At 51.8% G+C, this 27162-nt stretch overlaps 1 protein-coding gene across 1 annotated transcript; it reads right to left on the reverse strand.

The window, feature by feature from the left end:
• Positions 1–16177: 16177 nt before the first annotated feature.
• On the reverse strand, positions 16178–26299 carry LOC127031121 (uncharacterized). The gene is made up of 2 exons (XM_050917888.1): positions 26222–26299; positions 16178–19297 (listed from the first exon to the last, which is right to left on the reverse strand). Exon 2 carries the CDS (start codon positions 19284–19286, stop codon positions 18255–18257), a length of 1032 nt encoding a protein of 343 aa, XP_050773845.1. The 5' UTR covers positions 19287–19297; positions 26222–26299; the 3' UTR covers positions 16178–18254.
• Between the last annotated feature and the right edge of the window lie 863 nt (positions 26300–27162).

Here is a 27162-nt window from a genome sequence, read left to right on the forward strand (position 1 = left end):
GAGCAGCTGCTTGAACTCTTCTCTTTGCCGATCATTTCCCGGGGTGTCTGCCCGCTGAACCGTGTGACAATGTGGAACTATTCTGTAATGTGTTTGTGAGGCCTGGTTGTGCCTTAATTTCCCCTATGTGCTGTTGTACCGTGAGTGGAAGGGGACTGCTGGCTCTCTGAGCAGGCTGAGACACATATGTGTGGGTGTCCCCAGGAAATCTGGCCCTTAGTCTCCATCTCAGTGGGGCGTCTGAGAAGACAACACCGAGGAGATTGACACCTAGCACCCAAGGACTCCGAGGGGCATGGACTCCCCACCTCTCCGCAAGGAAGCTGACCAATCCCCAGGCTGGAGATCAAAGGACTGGGAGGCGTGAGGTGGGAGGTGAGAACTGGGGGCTGGGAGGAGTCGGGGCTCTCACCTGGAGTCTGACCAAGGAGGTCAGGCAGAGCTTGAACCAGGGGGTTCCCTACAGCTTGGCAGGGCTCTGGGCTACCCAGCATGGTCTACACTAAGGACGCCCTAGGCTGTGTCCAGGTGACTCATGAACCTGACTGTTCTGACAGCCCTGTGTGAGCATCGCTGCCAATGCTGGGCGAGGCGTGTTCATCCTGGCAGCACGGCTAAGTCTCACTCGGGGGCTGTCTCCGTTGAACTCCCTGGGCAGAGCAAATGGGGTGCAGTGGGGGGCTGCAGGCCCAGAGGCCCAGTCTAAGGAGATGGTGAAGCCATGTGGATTACCTTGGAGGAAGAGCAAGACCCTGAGGGGATTTGGCACACTGTCAGAGTTCTCCTAGAGACTGTTCTAATGCAGGGGGCATAGACCCCATCCTGTGGGTCCAGGACAAACCTATTCCCCTACTTGAGTAGTTGAGGAGTAGCCACGTCTCTTTCCCACTGAGCAAAGTCTCAGGGATGGGGTCTCCTCGTTCTCCGGTGATCACACTGAGGGTACACCTACGCTCCAGCTTCGGAGCTGCAGCTGTGTCTCTATAGCTCTGTAATGTAGGTGTTTTCTAGGTCGAGTACCACTTTGCTGCTTATTATTGTGTGGATACTATCCCTGAACAGGGCACCGGAGAGAGAGGCGGGAGGGTCTGTCTGTACCTCTGGGCATCTGTCCCCACAGGCGGTGTTCCCCAAACAGGAATTCTGAGCTTTGAAGGATAGATCTCCTGCTTCATCAGATGGATGGTTTCCCTTTGGGCGAGGAGTGTGCTTTGCAATCCAGAGGAACACAGGACACGGGAATGGAGAGAACCTCACAGTGTGCAGTTCTCTGCTGTGTCAGGTCTTCGAGGCCCACCACGCACTCGTGTTCCAAGCCTCAGACCCTCTGATGGCTAGAGACCAACTTCTCACCTCCAGTCTCAATTTGTTTATGGCCTGTTTATCCCAATTACAACATGGTTCTTTAGGAGGGCTCTGATCTTCTCCTCCTCCTGATGTATTACAGAAAGCAGTCATATCCCCTCACCTCCCAGCATCATGATGTCCCCAAGCGGTAGCAGGCTCCTGATTTTAGTCTCAAGAACTGGGTCTTCTCAGGGATCTCAAGAGACCACAGCTGTCAGGTGGCATTCGGGAAAATCCAGGCAAGCATGGATGCCTGTCCCTTCTGTCCCGCCAGGAGCAGAGCCATCACTGTTCTGCCTGTGAGTACAGAAATGTCTGCCTCTAAAACCGCCTGCCAAAGGGGCACCCGGATCTCATTTGCGCTGCCTCTGGAGAGAGCACTTGTGTCCTGCCTGCAAAATTCCACTCTCCGAATCTGGCTGTGCTCCTCAGGGCCAGGCTTTAGGAAGTGCGGGGCCCAATTCGAACATTTTCGGTGGGGCCCTGGCAGGGATGACTTAAAAAAAAAAAGTGAAAAAAAAAGCCTTTCATTTCTGTCATGTATTATTTACTTTCCATAACTATATGAATAATAAAATTATATGTAAGCAGAGTCAGGATAAGCTCTACCCTGACATCTGGTGGAAAGAATTTCAGAGAGTGTATTTGCATAGGCACGCCTACCCTATCCCAGACTCCCAAGCTGTGGGACTGCTTGGTGATAAATTGCTCACCCTCAGTTGGGTGGTACTTGCTAGACAAGGGACATGGGTTCCAAAACCCAGTGAAATAGAGAGGTTGGGGATAGGTATCTGTGCTTGGTGGTGCAGTCCCCTTGTGGAGCCAGAAGCACCAGTTGCACCCCCTCCTCTCTCCACTGTGGAATGTCAGAGTTGATTTTTTATTCCCTCAAGAATCTAAATACAGGTTACTGAGCTGAATGCACTTTGGGCTACTGGTGCACTAGCACTGGGGCTCCCCCACTAAGAGCTGAGATCACTAAGAGTTGAAATCACAAAAAAGCTGAAATGACTGAGCTGAGAGCACTGAGTACTGTGCTAACTAGTGGGGGAGCCTGAAGATATGCTGTGGAACAGAGCAGCTGGCGGAGTGGAGCAGTTGCGGGGACGGCTGGAGCGGATCACAGGACAGCTGGTGGCAGCAGAGTGGCTGGCAGAGCGGAGTAGCTGTGGGACGGGTGGAGCGGCCCACAGAGTGAGCGGAGCCGAGCAGTTTTACAGAGCAGCTCATGGAGCAGAACAGCTGGTGGAGCAGAGCAGTTCCTGAGGACGGCTGGAGGAGCAGAGTGGAGCAGCTGGTAAAGCAGAGCAGTTCGTGGAGAAGGCGGAAGCAGAACCCATGGAGAGGCAGGGCAGTTGGCCCTGGACCACGTAAGGTGCCCCTTTCTACCCAGGCTGGGGGGAGGGACCTCTACAGATAGACTCTCGAACTCTGGGGTGGCATTGACCAGAGACTTTTGGGTTGTTGGACTTTGGGGTGATTGGACTTAAAACCGTAAGCGGAAAAAGGACAGTGCCAAACGTACTTGGAGGTGGGTTTTTGTTTATGGTTTGTGTTATAACCCTGTTTGTGGTGTTTCTCCAATGGGATGCCGCATTGATTCCTTCCTTTATTAAAAAAAGATTTTGCTACACTCAGACTCCGTGCTTGTGAGAGGGGAAGTATTGCCTCCTAGAGGCGCCCAGGGGGGTGTGGTATGTGAGTGTCCCAGGTCACTGGGTGGGGACTCGAGCCGGTTATGCATTGTGTTACTGAAACGGAACCCCTGGATACTGAACCCGGCCCTTGTTGCTGCCAACTAGAGGGGCAGAAGGGTTACATATATATTATATAATTGCATCATATATGCTGTTAATTGGCTATTAATGACTGCCGTTTCACATGTGTGGGTCCCTGCCACTCCCTGGGAGTGTGCACATGTGTTGGTCCCCGCTGCTCCCTGGCCCCCTCTTTGAAGCAGGTGTGCAGGGTTACTGCCCTGGAAACTGCAGGGCAGCAGTGGACATGGGGCTGGCTGGAGGCAGGGCAGGGGCTGACTGGAGGTAGGGTCTGACTGCAGGCAGGGCAAGGGGTGTGGGGCTGGTTGGAGACAGGGGGTGTGGGGCGGGCTAGCTTCAGGCAGGGCTGCAGGGGGGTTTGCAGGGGTTTGCAGGGCTGAAGACAGAGGAGTGCGGGACTGGCTAGCTTCAGGCAGTGGGGTGCAGCAGGGGTTGACTGGAGACAGGGCAGGGTGTGCGGGCTGGGCAGGGTGTGCAGGGCTGGTGCGGGCAGCAGTGTGTGTGGGGCTGGCTGGCTTTGGGCAGGGCTACAGGGGTGTGTGGCAGGGGTTGGCTGGAGACAGGACAGGGGGTTTGGCAGGGGCTGGCTGTGGGCACGGGGTGCAGAGCTGGCTGCAGGCAGGGGGGCTGGACTGGGGTGGGCAGGTCAAGGGGTGCAGCAGAGGCAGCTGGAACCCCAGCCCTTTAAGTAGCCCCCAAACCCCCTTTTACCCCGCCCTGGACCTTTTAAATAGCCGCGGGAGTGCTGGGGAATGCATGGGGGAGGCGGGGCTCCAGTGGCTATTTAAAGGACCGAGTTGGCAGAGGCAGCTGGAGCCCAGGGCCCTTTAAATAGCCCCCGGAACCCCTCACTGCCCCAGGGCTCTGGGGGCTATTTAAAGGGCCCAGAGCTCCAGCCGTGGTCATGGGGCTTGCCACGCTCTGGCTGGAGCTCCAGACAGGAGAGCAGGGCTTGCCGTGCTCCAGCCGGAGCCGCCGGGCTTGCCGCACTCCGGCCAGAGTGCGGCAAGCCCCGCGACCTCGCTCTCCCAGCCGGAGAGCGGCAAAGCCCCGCGACCTCGCTCTCCCGGCCGGAGAGCGGCAAAGCCCCGCAGCCTCGCTCTCCCGGCCGGAGCGCGGCAAGCCCCGCGGCCTCGCTCTCCCGGCTGGAGAGCGGCAAGCCCCGCGACCTCGCTCTCCCGACCTGAGAGCGGCAAAGCCCCGCAGCCTCGCTCTCCCGGCCGGAGCGCGGCAAGCCCCGCGGCCTCGCTCTCCCGGCCGGAGAGCGACAAGCCCCGCGACCTCGCTCTCCCGACCTGAGAGCGGCAAGCCCCGTGACCTCGCTCTCCCAACCGGAGAGCGGCAAGCCCCATGACCTCGCTCTCCCGGCCGGAGCGCGGAAAGCCCCGCGACCTCGCTCTCCCAGCCGGAGAGCGGCAAAGCCCCTCCGCCCCGCTCTCCCGGCTGGAGCTCCGGCCGGAGCGCAGCAAGCCCCGCCGCCCCGGCTGGAGCTCTAGCTGGGAGAGCGAGGCCGCGCCGCGCTCCCGCCGGTGCTTCGCTCAAAGGAGCGGGACCATGGAAGACCCCGGAGCAGACCGCAGCCAGGGACCGGGGTAAGTGAAAAAAAAATTAAAAAGGTGCCTAAGGCGCGGGGCCCTCTTAGGCGCGGGGCCCGATTCCCCGGAATCAGCCGAATCGGCCTAAAGCCGGCCCTGGTGCTCCTAGGCGGACGGGAACATCTGCTCCACCGGGTCCAACCCCAGAGCGGTGGTGCTGTAACACTTGCCGACTGCTCACCTGGACAGTCAAAGCACAGGTTCCCTGACTTGTTACAGGTTCTTCTCATGGCCTGGCTGCATGAGGAATCTGTCTTTTCAACCTCTGCTGCCTGGGACTGCCCCACGGGCTACTCCTTGCATTTGGGTTCCCCCAGGGGTCCAGTCAGTGCCATTAGCACCATGGGCCGGGGAGTGATGCACCAGGCTATCTGCACTGCCTTTCTTTCTGCAATCGATGAAGCGGGCTGGTATGGCATTACCACACTTGCACACAGCCCCGTACATAAAGCGGGCGTGCTACACTCATGCCCTCCGAGCTCAGCTTTGTGCCACATGCTCCCATGGGATGTGCTCTGTCCTGGACGGAGCTGGTGACATTAGCTGTGTTTGCCCTAAGGGTTATAGCTTCCCCCACATTAGTGCCTGAGTGATTTGTTCCAACACTCATGAGAATGACTCATGCTCCCAGATCCACAGCCATTTGGAGCTACTCCAAGTGCAGGGGGCTGGACTTGATGTCTTCTCCAGGTTCCTTCCTGAAGGACATTTCTGTGATTCTATGATTCCAGTTCTAAAGTACTGTCCTTCAGCAGGCCCTTCATGTCCCAAGCTTTCCTAAGGACACTTTCCCTCAGTTCAACATTAAGGGATCCACCCAATACAGACACTTCTGCCAACACTTTAATCAGCCTGAATTTAGTGTGCCACCTGGTGAACATAAGAACGGCCATACTGGATCAGAACAATGGTCCATCTAGCCCAGTATCCTGTCTAATGACAACGGCCACTGTCAAGTGCTTCAGAGGGAATGAACAGGAGAGGTAATCATCAAGTGATCCATTCCCTGCCACCCATTCCCAGCTTGTGGCAAACAAAGGCTAGGGACGCCATCCCTGTCCATCCTGGCTAATAGCCACTGATGGACCTATCCTCCATGAACTTGTCTAGTTCTTTTGGCCTTCACAACATCCCTATCCTCCGTGAATGTATCTAGCTCTTTTGGCCTTCACAGCATCCTTTGGCAGTGAATTCCACAGGTTGACAGTGAGTTGTGTGAAGAAGTATTTCCTTATGATTGTTTTAAACCTGCTGCCTATTAATTTCCTCAGGTGACCCCTGGTTCTTGCACTGTGTGAAGGAGTAAATAATATTTCCTTATTCACTTTCTCTACACCAGTCATGATTTTAGAGGCCTCTATCATATCCCCCCTTAGTTGTCTCTTTTCCAAGCTGAAAAGTCCCAGTCTTATTAATTTCCCCTCATATGGAAGCTGTTCCATACCCCTAATCATTTTTCTTGCCCTTTTCTGAACGTTTTCCAATTCCAATATATCTTTTTTGAGATGAGAGCGACCACATCTGCACACAGTATTCAAGATGTGGGCGTGCCATGGATTTTGAAAGCGGCAATATGATATTTTCTGTCTTATTATCTATCCCGCTCTGGTGCTCTGATGTGCACTAAGAAAGGGCATCCGGGAGCAGCACCAGGCACAGCGGGGGAAGGAGCTGAGACCAGGCATCATCGGTGCATGGAACAGGCACTGCAGCACTGCCCCTGGGGGTGGGGAATGGGAACAACCACTGAGCAGAGTGGAGATATTCGCATATCTCAGAGCTATTGCTCCAGGCCCAATTATTGACATGGGGTGTCGTCACTCTGTGCTGCCCCTACTGCCCCATTCCCCATTATACAATATAGCAGCCCCTTCCCTGCACCCACCCTCTGCTGCCCCTAGTGCCCATTATACAGTACAGCCGCCCCTTCCCCACCCCCACCCTCTGCTGCCCCTAGTGCCCATTATACAGTATAGCCGCCCCTTCCCTGGCCCCACCCTCTGCTGCCCCTAGTGTCCATTATACCGTATAGCCACCCCTTCCCCATCCCACCCTCTGCTGCCCCCTAGTGCCCATTATACAGTACAGCCACCCCTTCCCCACCCCCACCCTCTGCTGCCCCCTAGTGCGCATTATACAGTACAGCCGCCCCTTCCCCACCCCCACCCTCTGCTGCCTCTAGTGCCCATGATACAGTATAACCCCCCCTTCCCGACCTCCACCCTCTGCTGCCCCCTAGTGCCCATTATACAGTATAGCCACCCCTTCCCCATCCCACCCTCTGCTGCCCCCTAGTGCCCATTATACAGTATAGCCCCCCTTCCCCACCCCCATCCTCTGCTGCCTCTAGTGCCCATGATACAGTATAACCCCCCCTTCCCGACCCCCACCCTCTGCTGCCCCCTAGTTCCCATTGTACAGTATAGCTGCCCTTCCCTCTGCTGCCCCATGCATGTCCGGCCTTCTCCTGGTGAGTCCCCTGGCAAGGAGACCCCTGTACTCCCCTGCTGACAACACCGTGCTGGAACAAGGGATTCTGGGTCCCTGGCGGTGCTACACATGCCTCTGTCCTTTGATTATGCACAGGGTGAGGGACCTCAGGCCAGGTAAGATGGGCAGGGCTCCCACATATTTTCTCCATCACTGAGCTCTGCCCCACTCCTCAAACTGATCTCCTGATCTCCATATATCACAACCACAGCTCTGCCAAGCCCATCTGTCTTATCTCCCTGCCGTTCCGCTACACCTAATCCAGAGACTGCAGCTGCCATGCACACAGCTAACTCCCTGTGGTGCTTGCTGATTCCAGGGGGGCAGTGGTAAAATTGTGTGGGTGTCACAATTTACGTCCCATCCCCTCTTCCGTGGTTTTCTAAATTTATTCCTTGGCCTCCATGGTGAATCCTGCCACTTGCAAAGCTGCTGAAGGAATTCGAAGGCCCAATGAGAAGTGAGAATATTTTTTTCAAACCCTTTTGAAAATCACAGCCTGTAAATGGGAGGAGGAAGAAAAGTTATGGTGAGCTGATGTCTTGGGTAAGGAGGGAAGATGGATGCTTCAGGCACCAAGGCGCGAGAGAAGGATGCTGGTCATGCCATGAAAACATTGTTTCTGGGGAGCCAGGAGAGGGGTGGAGGATTAGAGGGGGGAGGGGATGAGTGGCTGAGTACAGTGGGGTACAGTGTGGAGAAAAAAGGGGTCGTTTGCAGGTACCTGTGGGTCAGAATTGCATTAGTTGCCAGCAGATCAAGGGAAGTGATTATTCCCCTCTATTCGACACTGGTGAGGCTGCACCTGGAGTACTGCATCCAGAAAGGATGTGGATACATTGGAGACAGTCCAGTGGAGGGCAACGAAAATAATTAGGGAGCTGGGGCACATGGCTTACAAGGAGAGGCTGAGGGAACTGGGCTTATTTAGTCTGAAGGAGAGAAGAGTGAGGGGGGATTTGATAACAGCCTTCAACTACCCAAGGGGGTTCCAAAGAGGATGGATCTAGACTGTTCTCAATGGGGGCAAATGACAGAACAATGGTCTCAAATTGCAGTGGGGGAGGTCTAGGTTGGATATTCGGAAACACTATTTCACTAGGAGGATGGTGAAGCACTGGAATGGGTTACCTAGGGAGATGGTGGAATCTCCATCCTTAGAGGTTTTTAAGGCCCAGCTTGACAAAGCCCTGGCTGGGATGATTTAGTTGAGGTTGGTCCTGCTTTGAGCTGGGGGTTGGACTAGATGACCTCCTGAGGTCCCTTCCAACTCTAATCTTCTATGATTCTATGATCTAGGGAATGAGGGGGAAGAAGAGTATTATGAAATAGTTTGGGTAGCGTTGCTTTTAAAAATGAGTACAATGTGATTTGCTAATGCTTTGTCATGCATGCTACATTTTTATGTGTGTACAGAAAGGCAATGGGGCTGGAGCTAGCATTCCTCCATTTGTTTGTTAATTATGTGGTAGGGCTGTATTTGTGTAATTATGTCTGTGGTTGTTATGGTTCAGAAGGAAACCTTCCAAATGTGACCTGAGAGCAACTGAGGCCTGGTCCACACTACAGCGTTAAATCGATTAAACAGCGTTAAATCGATTTAACGCTGTACCCATCCACACTACAAGGCACTTAAAATCGATTTTAAGGGGTCTTAAAATCGATTTCTGTACTCCTGCTCAACGAGAGGAGTAACCCTAAAATCGATATTACTATATCAATTTAGGGTTAGTGTGGATGGAAATCGAAGTTATTGGTCCCATTCTTTTACTGAGCTACCCAGAGTACACCGCTCCGGAAATCGATGGTAGCCTGGGACCATGGACGCACACCACCGAAGTAATGTGCCCTAGTGTGGACACGTAAAATCGATTTTATAAAACCTGTTTTATAAAATCTATTTTATTAATTTCGATTTTACTCTGTAGTGTGGACTTGGCCTGAGACTGCCAAGTCTGTTTGAGTTTGCAGAAAGCAAGGGATCTGGGACAAAAAACTGCCTGTGGATTGGTCCTGCTTTGAGGAGGGGGTTGGACTAGATGACCTCCTGAGGACCCTTCCAACCTTGGTATTCTATAAAGAGCCTGAAAAGATCGCTTTACATGGGAACTCCCCATTTATTTTAATGGGCCACAACTGCAATATTATCTAAGTGCTCAGGGCAAAAGAAGCCACAGCTGCACATGCTATTCCTCAGTCCCCTCTGAGCTAGCCAATGCCACTAACACATAGCCAAATTGGAAGTGGTGCCTGTAAGAGGGAAGAGTCTGTATCCCATTTCTTGACACATACGCACCCCTGAGCCAGCACATCCTCAGCCGGGCTGGATTTCACTTGGCAACCTAGAAGTGAAAGGCTCCATGGTCTGTTACCCAATCTCTCTGGAGGAGCCTTTCACCCTGATCTGGAGCTAGGTTGGGGACCTAGAGGTGAAAGGCTCCATATTCCATTCCCCGGATGCCCTTAGCGCTGAAGCTCATTGGAAAGAACTTGTCTTTCATCTGACCTCATTTCTCTTGGTTAGCTGACAGATTTGCCCCACATGCTGCACGCATTGTCAAGTTTTTAGGAACAGAATTTATGAAGCCAGCTGAACAATGAGTACCAATTCCCTCCCCTCCAGCACACCTCCCGTTAAGTAACATTCACACGAACAAAAGGAAGAAACACAGCAGGAGTCACTTTATTTTAAGCCTTGGATAATTTCACCCTAAGGTGTGTGATTTGCTCATGCACACATACTTGTGCGAGTGCAAATAGCAATGCATCTGCGTTAGCACGAGGAGTAGCAGCGGAGGCATGGCGGAGCCATGTTAAGTACAAACACATCTGAAAATGGTGTGTATGTTCCTCCTGGGGGAATTCTGCACCACTGCACAATGCAGAATTTGCACAAAAATTAATGTTGTGTGCACAGGAATTTCCTTTCCTCCTCTCTACCAGAAATGGGCTGCAGAGCTGCTGGCCACCACTAGGGGGCACTGGTCCTGACAGAGCCCAGCTCGCACATGGAGAACATTGCTAGTAAGAGGGCAGGGGAGGAGCTGGAGGGTTCCCAGCAGCTGCAATTCCCCGCACCCCATGTGAGGAAGCGTACAGGAAATGCCCCACAAGCTCGGGACCCAGCACAAGGCTGTTTCTCCCTCTGGATTCCTGGGCTCTGGGGAGGAGGGAGTGCGAGTGTCTGGGTGGAGACTCTCTGCAGCTGGGCTCTGGGGCATAGGGGGTGCAGGTGTCTGGCCCCTCTGCTGGGTTCTGCTTGGGAGGGGGCAGAGAAACAGGGAATTTTGTTGTCTTTATTGTTACAGGTATTTTGAAATAAATTACGAAAATAATTGAAACTGGTGTGATTATATAGTGTTATTTTGATATATAAAATATGCAATATTTTGCAGAATTTTAAAATATAGTGCCCAGAATTTTTAATTTTTTGGTTGTCAGAGTTCCTTCCCCACTCTGAACTCTAGGGTACAGATGTGGGGACCTGCATGAATGCCCCCTAAGCTTATTTCTACCCCTTAGGTTAAAACCTGGTACACTGCCACCACCAAGTGATTTAACAAGAAACAGGGAAAGGACCACTTGGAGTTCCTCTTTCTCCAAAATATCCCCCCAAGCTCTTACACCCTCTTTCCTGGGGAGACGAGAATAATATCCTAGCCAATTGGTTACAAAGTGATCAAAGACCCAAACCCCTGAGTCTTTGGACAATGGAAAAATCAGTCCGGGTCTTAAAAGAAGGATTTTATTAAAAGGAAAAGGTAAAAATCATCTCTGTAAAATCAGGATGGAAAATAACTTTACAGGGTAATCAGATTCAAAGAGCCCAGAGGAACCCTCTCTAGCCTTAGGTTCAAAGTTACAACAAAACAGGGATAAACCTCCCTCTAGCAAAGGTAAGATTCACAAGTTGAGAAAACAAAAATAAAACTAACACTCCTTGCCTGGCTGTTACTTACAAGTTTGAAATATGAGAGACTTGTCAGAAAGATTTGGAGAGCCTGGATTGATGTCTGGTGCCTCTTAGTCCCAAGAGTGAATAACCCCCAAAACAAAGAGCACACAAAAAAAAATCCTTCCCCCCACCTGAAGATTTGAAAATATCTTGTCCCTTTATTGGTCCTTTGGGTCAGGTGTCAGGCAGGTTACCTGAGCTTCTTAACCCTTTACAGGTAAAAGGATTTTGGTGCCTCTGACCAGAAGGGATTTTATAGTATTGTAAACAGGAGGGTTGTTACTTGTCCCTTTATAGTTATGACATGCCTCCCAAATCACAGATAATGTTGGACAGCTGATTCCACACTGGCTGTGATTTCTTCCTGGAGCTCTAAGAGAAAACAGAGTTAATAAGACACATGTACCTTTAGACATACTACTGATTATATAAAAACTAACAATATGTCTCACATTTCAAGAACACTTTTTAACCAGTTGATTCTGGGAAATTTTCATGGGAGAGTGCATCAGCCACTTTTTTAGAAGCTCCTGAAATGCGTTGTATTTCAAAATCAAAATCTTGGAGAGCTAAACTCTATCGAAGAAGTTTTTTGTTATTTCCCTTGGCGATGTGAAGCCACTTTAGTGCAGCTTGGTCAGTTTGTAGTTGGAAACGCCACCCCCAAATGTATGGGCATAGATTTTCCCGTGCGTACACAATGGCGTAGCATTTCTTTTCGCTGATTGAACAGTGGCTTTCCCTCTCAGACAGTTTCTTGCTGAGAAACACGACAGGATGGAATTCTTGATCTGGTCCCTCCTGCATTAAAACTGCTCCCACACCATGCTTGGGTGCATCTGTGGTCACTAGAAATGGTTTGTCAAAGTCTGGGGCCCTTAGCACAGGGTCAGACATGAGTGTCGCGTTAAGCTGGTTAAAGGCCTTCTGACACTCATCAGTTCACTTAACTGCATTTGGCTGGGTCTTTTTGGTCAGGTCTGTTAGTGGGGCAGCGATTTGGCTGTAGTGTGGTACAAATCGCCTGTAATATCCGGACAAGCCTAAGAAGGATTGGACCTGTTTCTTTGACTTTGGGACAGGCCACTTTTGGATAGCATCCACTTTGGCCTGTAGGGGGTTGATAGTTCCTTGACCCACCTGGTGTCAAAGATTGTCACTCTGTTTAGGCCTATTTGACACTTTTTAGCCTTAACAGTTAGTCCTGCCTCCCTTATGCGCTCAAAGACTTTTTGCAAATGCTCCAAGTGTTCTACCCATGAATCAGAAAAGATGGCCACATCGTCAAGGTAGGTGACAGCAGATTCTCCCAATCCAGCTAGGAGACTATATACAAGTTTTTGGAAGGTGACGGGTGCATTTCGCAGCCCAAAAGGGAGCACATTAAATTCATACAGCCCGACATGGGTGACAAAGGCTGACTTTTCCCTGGCGGATTCATCTAGCAGTACCTGCCAGTTCCCCTTGGTCAAGCTAAGGTAGAGATGAACTGGGCACATCCCAGTTTCTTCAATAGTTCATTTGTGTGTGGCTTTGGATAGTTGTCGGGACGAGTTACAGCATTTAGCTTACAGTAGTCCATGCAAAAGTGTATCTCCCCATCTGGTTTGGGAACTAGAACCACTGGAGATGCCCATGCACTGTCAGAGGGACAGATTATACCCATCTGTAGCATATCCTGGATCTCTGGTTCTATAGCAGTTTTAGTTTGAGGAGACACCCGGTAAGGTTGGGCTCTAACTGGGTGAGCACTACCTGTGTCAATGGAGTGGTATGCCCCTTCAGTCCATCCTGGGGTGGCTGAGAACATCGGTGTGAAGCTAGTGCACAGCTCCTTGATCTGCTGTCACTGTATACGTCCAAAGATCATGGAGAAGTTCACCTCTTCCACATCACTGTCACTTTTTCCTTCGTAGTAGACACCTTCGGGCCACTCAGTCATCTCTTCCCTGGGCTGTAAACTGGAAAACCTTTAATTCTCTGGAATAAAAGGGCTTTAGAGAATTAACATGGTACACCTTAGGCTTTAGGTTTCAGGTGGGGGATGCTATGAGATAGTTAACAGCTCCCAGACTCTCTTGGACCTTCCCATGACATTTCCATCTTATGGGCCTGAGGCACCTTCAGGACCATAACCTGGTCCCCTACTTTGAAGGAACGCTCTCTGGCATGTTTATCCTGCCAGGCTTTTTGCTCTTCCTGAGCCTCTTTTAGGTTTTCTCTAGCAAGGGCTAAAGAGTCTCGGAGGGTGTTTTGTAGGTTGCTTACAAAGTCCAGAATGTTAGTTCCTGGAGAAGGCGTAAACCCCTCCCATTGCTGCTTCACCAATTGTAATGATCCCTTAACCTAGCGGCCATACACAAGTTCAAATGCTGAAAACCCTAAACTGGGATGTGGTACAGCCCTGTAGGCAAAAAGCAACTGCTGCAACACTAGGTCCCAGTTGTTGGAGTGTTCATTTACAAATGTACGTATCATGGCCCCCAAAGTTCCATCAAACCTCTTCACCAGGCCATTCGTTTGATGGTGGTAAGGGATGGCCACCAAGTGGTTCACCCCATGAGCTTTCCACAGGCTTTTCATGGTCCCAGCCAGGAAATTAGTTCTCGAATCGGTAAGGATGTTGGAGGGCCAACGTACGCTGGCAAAAATGTCTGTTAGTGACTGGCACACACTTTAAAAAAAATTATTGGAGATATACCTATCTCCTAGAACTGGAAGGGAACTTGAAAGGTCATCGAGTCCAGCCCCCTGCCTTCACTAGCAGAACCAAGTAGGACTTTTAGCCCTGGTGTTGCTTAGAGCTACTGCTTCCGGCCATCGGGTAGCAAAATCCATGAAAGTTAGTATGTACTGCTTTCCTCTGGGTGTCTTCTTTGGGAAAGGACCCAGAATATCCACAGCTACTTGCTGAAATGGGACCTCAGTTATGGGGAGTGGCTGGAGAGGGGCTTTGACCTGGTCTTGGGGGTTTTCCCACTCTTTGGAACACCTCATAAGACCAGACATAAGTAGAAATATCTTTGCCCATTCCCTCCCAGTGGAATGACTTCCTCAAACAGTCTTTGGTCCTGTTCACCCTAGAATGGCCACTGGGATGATCATGGGCTAAGCTCAGGAGCTTTACCCAGTACTTAGTTGGAACTACCAACTGTCTTTGAGGACGCCAGTCTTCCTGGTGTCCACCAGAAGGGGTCTCCTTGTATAAAAGTCCTTATTCTACAACAAACTGGGATCGGTTAGAAGAGCTGAGAGGCGGTGGGGTGCTCCATGCCGCCACCCAAACTTTCTGAAGGCTGTCATCTGCTTCCTGCTCGGCCTGGAACTGTTCCCTTGATGTTGAAGACATTAGTTCCTCACTGGATTGTGGACCTGGGCTTGGTCCCTCTGGAAGCGATGCGGGTGACGAGGCTGTTTCCGTTGACTGTGAACCGCTCTCCGCTGGTGCACGATGTGATATTTCAGGTTCTGGCTGAGCCTTTTGTGTAGGGTTATCTGCTGCTGCTGCCAGTTCAGGCCCACTGGTGCTCTCTGGTGTTGGAGTTGTAGATGGGTTTGCAAGTGCTGGATTCAGTGCTGGCAATGGTTCTGGTGCTGGTTGCTTTGCCAGTTCCAGTTCTGGGACTGGCTTTGTCTGGTCTCTGGGACTGAATCCACTATGGCTGTTGCAGTCGTTGGCAGGGAATCTGGTTCCACCACCTCTGTCTGGGTCTCTGGTAGCACAGACGGGGCCCTGGTGGATGGCTCAGGAACAGGGATGGGTGTGGAAGCTTGCTTAGCCTGGCTGCGGGTGACCATTCCCACCCTCTTGGCTAGCTTCACATGGCTGGCCAAATCTTCCCCCAGCAGCATGGGAATGGGATAATCATCATAGATTGCAAAAGTCCACATTCCTGACCTGCCCTTGTACTGGACAAGCAACTTGGCTGTAGGCAAGTTTAAAGATTTTGACATGAATTGTCACTTGGGCCTCTGGGTTGATGAATTTGGGGTCCACTAAAGATTGGTGGATAGCTGAGACCTGTGCTCCAGTGTCCCTCCCAGCTGTAACCTTCTTCCTGTGCACACTCACAGTTTCCCTTCACTCTGAGGGTACCTGGGAAGCATCTAGGCCTGAGGACTTTGGGTATGACTCTGGTGTAATGAACTGCAATCTGTTGGGGTTCTTGGGGCAGTTGGCCTTCACATGCCCCAGATCATTACATTTAAAACCACACAGCTGACTGCTCACTGGGGCGAGGTGGGTTGCTGGGGACTGATGTGGTGGGACAATAAGGTGTCTGGGGTTTTCCTTGGGATGTAGGTGGGGCCTTGGGTTGCCCCTGTGTTAGGGTTTTGTTTCGGGTTGCCCCTTCTGATATTTGCTCCAACTGCTACTAGTTTTTTTCTTTTCTGCCACCTCCACCCATTTGGCTCCGATCTTCTCCTGCTTGATTATAGTTTTGGGCTTCCCATCTAGGATATACCTTTCTATTTCCTCAGGAACACCCTCTAAGAAAGGCTCCATTTTCATTAGGAAGGGCAGCTCTTCTGGAGATTTAATACTTGCTCCTGATATCCAGGTGTCATAAACAGATAAGTAAGAGTTAATAGAACAAAAGTGCTTCATATCTCTTTTGCCTGGAAAGGGTTAACAAGAACAGTGACCCTGGCTGTCACCTGACCAGAGGACCAATCAGGGGACAGGATACTTTCAAATCTTGAAGGAGGGAAGTTTGTGTGTGTGCTGTTAGTGTTTGGTTGTTGTTCACTCTGGGGGCTCAGAGGAACCAGACGTGCAACCAGGTTTCTCTCCAATCTCCCTGATGCAAGTTCTTATAAATCCAGAATAATGAGTACTAGGTAGATAAGGCAAGTTAGGTTATGTTTGATTTCTTTATTTGCAAATGTGTATTTGGCTGGGAGGAGTTCAAATGTGTATTTGGCTGGAAGGATTTTAATTTGTACTTGTATACTTAGGCTGGGAGGGTATTCCCAGTGTCTATAGCTGAAAGACCCTGCACCTATTCCATTTTAAATTTACAAAGATAATTTTTACTGTTTTTCTCTCTTTAATTAAAAGTTTCTTGTTTAAGAACCTGATTGGTTTTCTTATTCTGGTGTGAGACCCCAGGGGACGGGGTCTGGATTCACCAGGGAATTGGTGGGGAGAAAGGAGGGAAGGGGGAGAGAGAGGCTAATTTCTCTCTGTGTTAGGATTACTGTCTCTCTCAGGGAGAATCTGGGAGGGGAAGAGAGAAGGAGGGGGGAAGGTGCATTTTCCTCTCTGTTTTAAGATTCAAGGAGTTTGAATCACAGTGATCTTCCAGGGTAACCCAGGGAGGGGAAGCCTGGGAGAGGCAACGGTGAGGGAAAGGGTTTACTTTCCTTGTGTTAAGATCCAGAGGGTCTGGGTCTTGGGGGTCCCCGGGCAAGGTTTTGGGGGGACCAGAGTGTACCTGGCACTGGAATTCCTGGTTGGTGGCAGCACTACAGGTTCTAAGCTGGTAACTGAGCTTAGAGGAATTCATGCTGGTACCCCATCTTTTGGACGCTAAGGTTCAGAGTGGGGAATTATACTATGACACCAGGCATCCCAATTTTTCACAATGTAGAAGGCATGTCGGGTAAATGACACGTTTGGTTTCCACCTTAGGGCTCTGAACCACCGACGGGCATGCTCGGGTGTTAGTCCCATTCTGATTCTGGCCTTGTTTTTAAGAAGTTCACAACTGTTCATGTGTCCCCTAGGCATTTCGGCCATCACCTCTGCTAAGAGTCCACTGAGCTGCGGCCTCAGGTCTACCATGTACTGGTCGGTAGAGATGCTGTACCCAAGGCGGCCTCGGTATCGCTGCTTGCCTTGGAGGTGGGAAACTTACTGGTATGGGAAGCAGTAAATGGAGGAGGATTGCCAGGGTTGCCTGGTATATTCTGCTTAGCCCTTGCCATCTCTGTCTCCAGTGCATGCTTTCTTGCCTTCATTTCTTTTTCTTTTGCCTCCATAGCTCTCCTGTGGGCAGCCTCTTTGGCTTTTTCTTCTCTTTCAGCAGCTTCTTTCTGAAGTTGTTTTAATCCAATCAGTCTATTATGTTCCTTTTCTTTCTCTTGTGCTTCCAGTCTGGCTAAATCCATGTTTTTTCTGGACATCGCTGCCTGTCATCCTAGCCTTTCTGTGTTTAACCTGGCTATACCTGAGAGTTAGAAGGAAAAAAACCAACCCAGCTTGTGAATTCCTTTGCTACTGTAACTTGACCCCTCTGCCTTCAGGCAGAGAAAAAAACCCTCTAACAAGAAAATTTTGTCCTTTTAAAATCCTGCTGTGCTTTTTGTTCAAAACTGATCTGACCGCTCTGCCACCATGTCAGGGTTCCTTCCCCACTCTGAACTCCAGGGTACAGATGTGGGGACCCTCATGAAAGCCCCCTAAGCTTATTTCTACCAGCTTAGGTTAAAACTTGATCACTTTGTAACCAATTGGTTAGGATATTATTCTCAAGCCTCCCCAGGAAAGGGGGTGTAAGGGCTTGGGGGGATCTTTTGGGGGAAGAGGAACTCCAAGTGGTCCTTCCTCTGTTTCTTGTTAAATCACTTGGTGGTGGCAGCGTACCAGGTTTTAACCTAAGCGGGTAGAAATAAGCTTAGGGGGCTTTCATGCGGGTCCCCACATCTGTACCCCAGAGTTCAGAGTGGGGAAGGAACCCTGACATTGGTGCAGAATCCCCCTAGGAGTAATAGTATGTGCTCAGCATGGCTCAGCTGGGTGGGAACGCTGCAACATTGATCCTACTAGTCAAAGAGTGAAATAATGCTTTGTCTATACTGGCTCAGGAAATGCTTTTCCAGCCATGTTAGCTGCAAACCCCTTGGCAACCGGTTTTCTGGAAGCCCACGGTACAATCATTATGGTAGATCATAGAGTTGTGTCTCTGTATCTTAATCCTAGCTGCTATTCCTAAGGGCAGACTGGACCTCACTAACTGCCCTGCACTGCAAAGCCCGTATGACTGTGTAAAATACTAACCCTAAATATACCCCCACAACCCCAATACTTAGCAACACCGCAAGGCAACGAGCGGGCCCTTATTCCTGGGGGCTCCCCATTTCAGATCACTGGTTAGAAGGTGGCAGGGGGACTTCAGTAGGTGGCTTTGGATTGTCGTTGAATCTCATGTCACGGCAGAACAAGATGCTTTTGTTGCCCAGGCCCAGCTGGTACTGCCATATGTAGATCTTCTCTTTCGGCTGCAGGGTCAGACTGACAGACTCTTCCACATCAGTGGCCTCGCTCCAGTTTTCCTGCTCCGTGTTGACGCTTTTCCCACCATATTGAGCTGTGAGGGAGAACTGGTACTTGGCAATGGCTTCGGTGAGGGCTCCTGACTGGTATGATGCTGAGATGCTCACACTCCAGTTGTGCTCTATGCTGCTCATCTTCTCCTTGGCATAGCCCACCTTCCTAGTGATCTTCTTGTTCCAGGTGATGGGCGTGTTGGAATCATTGGAGATGGTCTTGATGGCTTCCCAGGTGCCAAAAGCTGAACCCTGGGTGATAGCCAGCCCACCAGGGAGGAAGTTGATCACATCAGGGTGGAAGGAATAGGTTACGGCATCTGTGTTCTCGTGGAAATTGGTGGTTCGGTAATACTGGATCCCCCATTTGTCATGGGGCTTGACGAAATAATAATAGTCCTTGATGCCCCAGTAATAGAGGCCATCTCTGCAGGATGGGTGAAGGCTGTATTCGACAGCATCAGAATTGGTGTTCATGTTAGTGACCCTGCGGTAGACGCCCTTGCTCTGGAAGATGATGTAGAAGTACCCAAAGGCTGAGAGATAATGGTCTCCTCCCTGGCAACTGGGGTGGAGATTGTAGACTATGGCTTCCGCGTCCATGTTCATGTTGGACACACGGCGATAAGCCCCTCCTTTGATGATGTAGAAGAGGTCATCCTGGTGGGCGAGATAGTGCTCCCCACCCTGGCAGGAGGGGTGCAGACTATACACGTTCAGATCTTTTCCTTCTTTGAAACTGGTCGACCTCATGTAGCAGCCCAGGTCTGAGCGGACGACGTAGTAATATTTGTTCACTCCACAGAAATCAGCCCCCGGGGCTTTGCTCTTGGGGACTATCGCAGGCATGGTGTTCGGCACTAGAAGATAAAATAGTTTCTTCCCATTAGTTATTTTGCGTTGCAGTAGTACCTGGAGCCCCAAGCTGAGATCAGGGCCCTATTCTGCTAGGCATTGTCCATACAAATAGTAAGTGAGGATCCAGCCAGAAGAGATTACAAGCTCCTTAAACCAGCATGGTGGGGCCCACAAACCCACAGTGTGAAGGGTAAATGAGCTGCTGTGGGCTCCAGCTACTTCTGCAACAGGTGTCAGGCTTGGTGCGAGGGGTAACAAGAGCAGAACCCGGCTCAGCTAGGGGCTGCCTGGGAAGGAGAACAGATTTCCAGTTCTCCCTGGGGTCAGGGACCACTTGAGCAGCTGCCACCGGCCAGGCCCTCCCTGAGGGAAGATATGCCCCATGCGGTGCTATCGTTCTTTTGATTGGGTGCTGGTGACTTGTCTGAGGTTGTGGTGCCCTGCCCAAAGGGGCTGACAGCTTAATAAAACCCCTTTGATTTCTTTACACTTGACATAGGCCTTGGTAGTGGTTTGTCTGGGTTTGGGGTCCTAGCTCAGAGCTTGATTTTGGGGGGATATTTGCACTCATGACTCTCCGACGCTAGCTGGAGAATGGGGGGATCGGCGCTCTGGAAAGCAAGCCGAGGTTACTTAATCAGGGGCCAGGCTGGCACATGTTCCCGACAAGATAAAGGAGCATTGTTCCCATGGTACAAGGGGATATTGACAGCATGGGCTATGGCTTAACCTTTGTTCCCCCGTTGCTTGGGACTCCCCTTTCCCATCCCCTCAGGTTCCTCCTTCCTGGGGACCACCCTTCCCCCATCCTCTCAGGATCCCCCTTTCCTGCATCCCCTCAGGATCCCCCTTCCCAGGGACCCCCCTTTCCCCAATCCCCTCAGAATCCCCCTTCTCAAGGACTCCTTATCCTATCTCATAGAACTGGAAGGGACCTTGACAGACCCCCCTTCCCCTCATCCCCTCAGGGTTCCCCCTTCCAAGGAACCCCCCTGCCCTTCAGAATTCCCCCTTTCCAGGGGCCCCCCTTTCCTCAATCCCCTCAGGATCCCCTCTGCCCTGGGACTCCTCATCCCCTCAGGATCCCCTCTGCCCTGGGACCCCCTTCCCCCCAGTCCCCTCAGGATGACTGACAGAAATATAGCCAATTGCTCTTGTGGATCAATATTAAAAAGGTTTACGTGCCCAAACGGCTGGGTGTAGCTAATCAGATGAATTGAAGTAAAGTAGCACAGGGAAGGACAGAGCCATACATATCCCTTGCTGTCAGATGTCACCGGTGTGGTGCTCTGCTCTGTTCAGTGTGGATAACAGTTGGTTGTGTGTGTTCCCTCTGTGTGCTGCCCCGGCTCTGCACAAATCGCTGGCACAGCTCACCCCGAGAGAATCCCCAATGACCACAGACTCCGACAAGGTATGAAGGCACTCGGCCAGGTTCACTGTCAAACAAAACAAAGTCTCTAGCTCCCCGGATCAGATATCTACAGTTCTGCTAGTACATACGTGCTCCCTGACAATGGACCGGCTCAATCAGTGGCAGGATTTACCACTGCCCCCTAAGCCAGACAGAGACAACTCCTCAGGGTAAATTCTTATACACGGGTGCAAACACGTTACACATCACTCCTGATGTATTAAGGTGCAACCCCCCTAGGCAGTAAGGTGCCGCTTCTCACATTGTACATGTTGATTCGAACAAAGCAACTCTATCCATCATATTACCCTTTTGCCCTTGTCTTTAGGATGGGTCAGCCTGTGCCTTGTTAGCTGTGTGGAATGTGCAAGAATCGGAGTGTTCTGGTACCATTCTAGCATATGTTTATATCTCTAGTGTTCAGTACCTTTTAGGTATGTACATTTTTGCAACATCAGCCCTTTTCTTGCCAGCTTCTGTGAGCCTCTGGCTCACAGCTTAACTTTGCTTTATGTTAGCGTAAGGGGTCCCTTTACCAAAACTCAGCGGGGGTATTTCGGCTGGCTAGCTCCCAGTCCTAGAAGGAAGGGGAAAGGTCGATGGGAAATCAGGACCCTGAGACTGACAGTCCCCAGGAACAATGGGGAGAGACCAGTGCTCTAGGTCAGCCTGATTGACAGGGCAGGCAGGCTAATCAGGGAGTCAGGAGCCCTGGAGGTTCCCATCCTGCAAGTGAGTTGGAATTGCCTGGAACAGAGTGGGGCTGAGCTAAGGAGAGAACAGAGGCCCAAGCTGAGCTGGGGAGCAGAGCTGTGCCTGCCAGAGGGGCCAGAAAAGCAGCCCAGGAGGCAGGTCAGTGCTGAGAGCAGAGTCACAGAAGCAGCCCAAAGAGCTGACCTGTGCTGGGAGCAGAGCAGCGGCAACCAGAGCCAGGGGGGCCAGAGAAGCAGCCCAAGGAGCTGGAGGCAGAGCAGCAGCAGTAGTTGTGCTAAGCAGAGTGGAGCTGGAGCTGAGGCAGAGTGGTGGAGCTGAGGCTGGAGCAGTCCGGAACCAGATGTGTGAGAAGCTGGGGAGAGTGAAGGGGACCCTGGGCAGCGGGCCCAGCGCAGGGAGACACCTCCTGCTGAGATGCCTTGCAGGCCAGACTTGAAGGGGATCGTAACCCCGATGGGACAGGGTGATACTGGGAAGAAGGGTCCTGCCACCTAGAGCCTGAGGGCATGTGGCCACTGCCGGAGGAAGTGTCCAACCCGCAGCATCCCTGCAGCGCAGCCAGGGCCTGAGAAGGAGGCCTAGGATGTGTGAGGAACACACTTCCCTTATGTTCCAGAGCTGCTGTTTGTGATGCCCTGTGCCACAGAGCAGGGTGAATTGTTTTCCTGTAACCTGTCCCATTTTTAACTTATTTTTAAAAAATTGCTTTTTGTTTAATAAATTGTATTTGCCTTGAATTGTATGTGATGATCAGTGGGTCAGGGAAGCATCCAGTGCAGAGAGCGCACCCAGAGTGGCAACACCCTAGCCCCTGCCCTAAGGGACCCCAACAAGGTTGGGAGTTGAGCCCCCCAGGAATCCTGGGCCCAGCCTTGCTGGGGTTATGAGGACTCATCCAGATAGGAGAGTGGAAGGGGAGCTCTCTAGGTCAGGCAGGGTTCTGGGTAAAGGGAGTGGGAGCGAGGACTCAAATCCTGTCACTAGCCCATTTCACCGGGGTCGTGTATAAGCCAGGAAAGTTCCCCCAATAGCGAGACCATTTCCCTGCTTACATTAGCAACATCTTGACCATTACTTTAGTTCAGGCCTTAGGCCTCATACTGGGCCTCTGATATAAGGGTTTATTTTTCAAGGCCTCACCTTACTACACCCCTCCTCTAGGGAAGCAATTAATCTGGTGGCGTGTGCACCGTACACAAAAAATGTGCTGCACGCACATTAATCTAGGAGGGCTTGTATTTATATCCACTAGCTGGAGGGGATAGCATACATCCCCCACCAGCCGTTACTTGTTGCGTGCCTTTTCTGGCTCTGATATGGTAACCATATTCCATACCAGTCTGGACGTGACAGCACTCCCTGCCTGTAGCAGGACACAACCCCAGTGTATCTTTATCTTTGTTTCCTCCTGCCTTGTGAAATAACTCAATGTGAGAGAACAGCACGGTGGGGAAAAGCAGACCAAAACAATGAGGTTAGCACTGCATTAAGGTTCCTTGGTGCTATGTCGTCCTCTCACAAAACATTTTGCTGGGCAAAATTAAATCTTCTGAAAAGCAGGCAATGAAAAATTAAGATGCCAGCACAGCCTTAACTCTGTCCTCTTCTGGCAATACCTAATACACTCCACAAATGTTTATTCTGCCAAACTGGTTCACCTCCATGTACAAACCCATTCACCCACAGGATTCCTGTTAAGTAAAGGACACAGTGGCATTAGCAGCCTTATATTCCACTAAGTGTGGGCAATATCCTTTTTATAAAAGCCCTATGGGCTGCCACTCCCACAACCTGCGGCTATGCAATTCTCCATTGGGGTGCTCCCATCACTGACATTAACCCACCTCCCCAAAGGGCACAGAATTCAGAATTCTCCCTCTTCCATAAGGGGATTTTGATTCGTGTGCAAATGCAAAGACTTTGAGATTGCAACTCCATGGCATGGACCCCCGGAGTTAGCTGAGGCGAAGGAGGCCGCTGCCTCATGCCCGTTGGGTTAACAAAACAGAGCCAACCAGTGGCGAGGGTAACCTATAACGCAGGGGCAGTACCTCATTGTTTCTAGTCACAACATCTATGCACTTGGGAGCCGCACATGTGACGTTGACTCTTTGTTCTACCGCCTGGGGACACACCGGGTAATAACCCAGTCCCAATCTTTGACAATGACTCTATAATGGACTGGAAACCAGATCCCAGGAGAAGCTGGGAGAGTCTGTCCCAGTCTTTAGTAAACATATCAGCCCCTTAACCAGGTCCCGCCAACAGGGCGGGGCAAAGAGGAAAATTGCCCAGGGGCTCAGGCAATTTAAAAGGGATCTCCCACCTGGCTCAGGTCGGTGCGGAAGGAGCCAGGAAGGGGATTGGGGTGGGGGGGAACTACTGGCAGGAAGGAAGAAAGCAGAAAAAACAATGAACACAGACATGGGATGCAGCACTGTAGCCTCCAGGGGGAGCTGGGAGCCCGGGCTCAGTAGCAGCTCCTTCCCCAGTTGAGCCTGTCCCAGGGACAGACTTTCACTGAAAGTCTTTGTGTGCCCAGCCCGAGGGGACTTTCTCCAACTGGACTCAGCCCTGGGCTCTGCCGCCCCTGACCTAGAGCCGTAGGCACCCGTGCGGGAGAGAGCTGGGGCCAGCGCTGGGGCGGGCAGGAAGGAGACGCTGCTCAAAGGCCCCAGTAGCCGCAGGTCTCGCAGGCCCTGGGGATCTGCTCCCAGGTGGAGAATGTGCCTGGGCAGGACCTGGACAGTGATGGAGCCGCAGCCCTCATGCTGCCCCCAGATGGGGCAGTGCTGGGGGCTCGGGCTGGGACAGAGCAGGCGGGACATGGAGGGATTTCCCTCTGTGTGTCTGGCAGCAGGGAATGGGTCAGGCAGGGCCGGGCTGGAAAATCAGCCAGAGATGGGGGGAGGGGAAAGACGATGTGAAATGGTGATGAGGGGGGTTGAATTATCTCTGTGCAGCCAGCGACCCCCAGGGGCAGCCGAGCTGGTGCTAGGGGGAGGGGGAGCTAATGAAATTCCCTCAGATTTGGCCACTTGTCTCTCCAATAGTGAGAAAATTCTCCCCCATTTCTCCTGCTTATCACTGATGCGTATAAAATCCAGGCAGGTTTCTCCCCTTTTCTCTCACATTATTGACCCTTTCTTTAGTCTCCACCTCAGATTTTGCCCCATTTTCACTCTAGTTCATCAATGTCAATTTAAAATCTCCTCAGATTCGGGATTTGTGACCTGCATAGAGCGCAGGCCAGAGACCTTCCCCACAATAACTTCTAGCGCAGAGCGGTCGGAAAGTCTTGATTTAAAAATGGCCAGCAATGGAGACTCCACCATGACCCTGGGTAAATGGTTCCGATGGTTAGTGTCTCTCACTGCTAAAAAATTACCCCTTATTTCCAGGCTGAGTTTGTCTAGCTTCGATTTCCAGCTGTTGGATCATGTTGGACCTTTCTCTGCTGGATTCAAGAGCCTGTTATCAAATATTTGTTCCGCACGTAGGTACTTGTAGACTGGGATCAAGTCACACCTTAACATATTCCTTGTTAAGCTAAATAGATTAAGTTCCATGACTGTACTGCTAGAGGGCAGGTTTTCTAACCCTCTAATTATTCTCTTGGCTCTCCTCTGCACCCTCTTGTGGCACATTTGCTTTGTGCGGAAGGTGCATGTCACATACATGCATCGGAGACTCTGTGTGTTGGGAGCAGATCTGTTCACAGGCTTGAGGGTGCGTGATCTGTCGTGCACCTGTCTCTGCTTGTTCTGTGCCGTTCCTGTATGCGGTGTGGTAGCCCCACTCCGTACCGGTCAGGATGTGAAAACGCTCCCTACCCATATCGAGACTTAGCACTGATCTGTCTTCTCTTTGACAGGTTTTGTGCTTGCTAGCGTCAAAGCTGATGTCAGCTTTGCAAAGGATTCTGGAGTTTAGGTCAACTCAAGGGCACAGAGCTCCTCTAGCCCCGTATGGGCGCCTCCCCACAGGCTCAGACTTAGGTGCCAGACTCCGAGAGGCTTGGCTCACGCTCCTCTCCTCAGCCTCTCCCACTAGCTGCCCCCAGCAGTTCCCCACTTAGTTCACTGGCTTTGGGAAATCCCACTCTGAGCCGCTACCTCCCCCACCCATCATAAAGGGAGCCTGGGCGACAAACGTAGCCTTGGTGGATCCCAGGGGGTTTCTAAGCACTGAAAGTCAGGAGACATGAATGTCAGCATCCCAGTGCCAAAGTGCCTCTGTGAATCTAGCCCTTACAGGGTAAAGGGACCAAGCAGATAGAGAAAGGGTAATTAGCCCCCATTGCACGGGGGAAACTGAGGCACGGAGTAGCTAAGGCTGGCTTTGGTGCTCCCAGTAAGATGCCCAAGTCTCATTGGAATACACTGGGATTTAGCTTGCAGACTCCCGAAGGGCATTTAAAAGTCCCATCCTAAAAGGGAATGAAACCCAGGTCTCCTAAATCCCAGTGTAGAACCTGAACCACAGCCCCAGCCTGCCACTGTCACTTGTTTGTCAGTTGTGTCATTGGTCCTGTCTCCCAGCCCCACCCCACCAGACAACTAGACCCCACTCCTCTCCCAGAACCAGGGCTAGAACCCAGGAGTCCTGACTCCAGATGTCCCCCAATGTTCCTTTCATTCTCTTGCTAAGATTCTATCTCAGCAGTCCCAGCATCAATCTAGAGTTACCCCTGAATGCAGTGGGGTCAGGGCTGGATTCTGCTCCCAGCCCCCTGGGTCAATCCATAGTGGCCCTCCCTCTGCATTTCCCCCCTGGCTGGAGTCTGTTCTCAGCTCACCCAATTCCTGGGGCTCCTGTCAGAGATGGATCCAGCTGCCAGCAGAACTAAGAGTCCTCGGCTCTCCTTCCCCTCTATACAGCCTGGCAGGGCAGCCGGTCGTGGTGCGGTTGGAAGGGGAAGTTGCTCCCACTGAGGGCCCCAGAGACACTGGTGGGGGAGGGAGAGTAGTGCGGGAAGCAGGCACCAGGCCGGGTGCTGTGGGGCAGTCCTCTCTCCACATGCCTGGCTGGGGTGCCTGGTTCACAGGCTCATGGTGGCCAACTGATGGCCAGATCTGGGGTGGGGACTGGGGAGAGACACTCCCTCCCCCACTCAGACTGGCAGGACCCTTGGAGGTTTCTACCTCCCTCTGCAGTATGGGGTGCAGGGCGCATGCTGGGATCACCTGGGCCTATGTCACCTGCCAGGGCAGGGCCTCAGCACTGGGGGCACCTCGAGCTCTGCCTCTGGCTCACAACTGAGTCTTTAGGCTGCAATGCTGTAGCTGAACTGAAGGCACTGGGCTCAGCAAGGGGGCATGGGGGTGCAGTGTGCCAGACAAGAGCTCAGCACATCTGACCCTGGTAGTTCAAGCCCTGGCACCTCTGGCCCTTGGCAGTTCATGGCCCTGGCAGTTCAGAGCCCCGGCACCTCTGGGCCTGGCAGTTCAGAGCTCTGGTACCTCTGGCCAGGGGTGGCTCTATGTTTTTGGCCACCCCAAGCACGGCAGTCAGGGAGCCTGCCAGTCCCGTGGATTCGGTGGTGGTTCTGCGGGTGATCTGCCGGTCCCATGACTTCAGTGTACCCGCCACCGAATTGCCACCGAAGCCGTGGGACCAGCGGACGTTCCGCAGAAACGCCGCCGAAGGCTCCTTGACTACCACCCTCACGACGACCGGCATGCCCCACTCCCCAGCTTACTGCCCCAGGCACATGCTCGCAGCACTGGTGCCTGGAGC

Source organism: Gopherus flavomarginatus, chromosome 11 (genome assembly GCF_025201925.1).
Source record: "Gopherus flavomarginatus isolate rGopFla2 chromosome 11, rGopFla2.mat.asm, whole genome shotgun sequence".
NCBI lineage: Eukaryota > Metazoa > Chordata > Testudines > Testudinidae > Gopherus > Gopherus flavomarginatus.

What these genes read in the sequence shown, in the direction of transcription:
- LOC127031121 (XM_050917888.1), bottom strand. Translation starts at nt 19,286, where the DNA reads ATGCCTGCGATAGTCCCCAAGAGCAAAGCCCCGGGGGCTGATTTCTGT.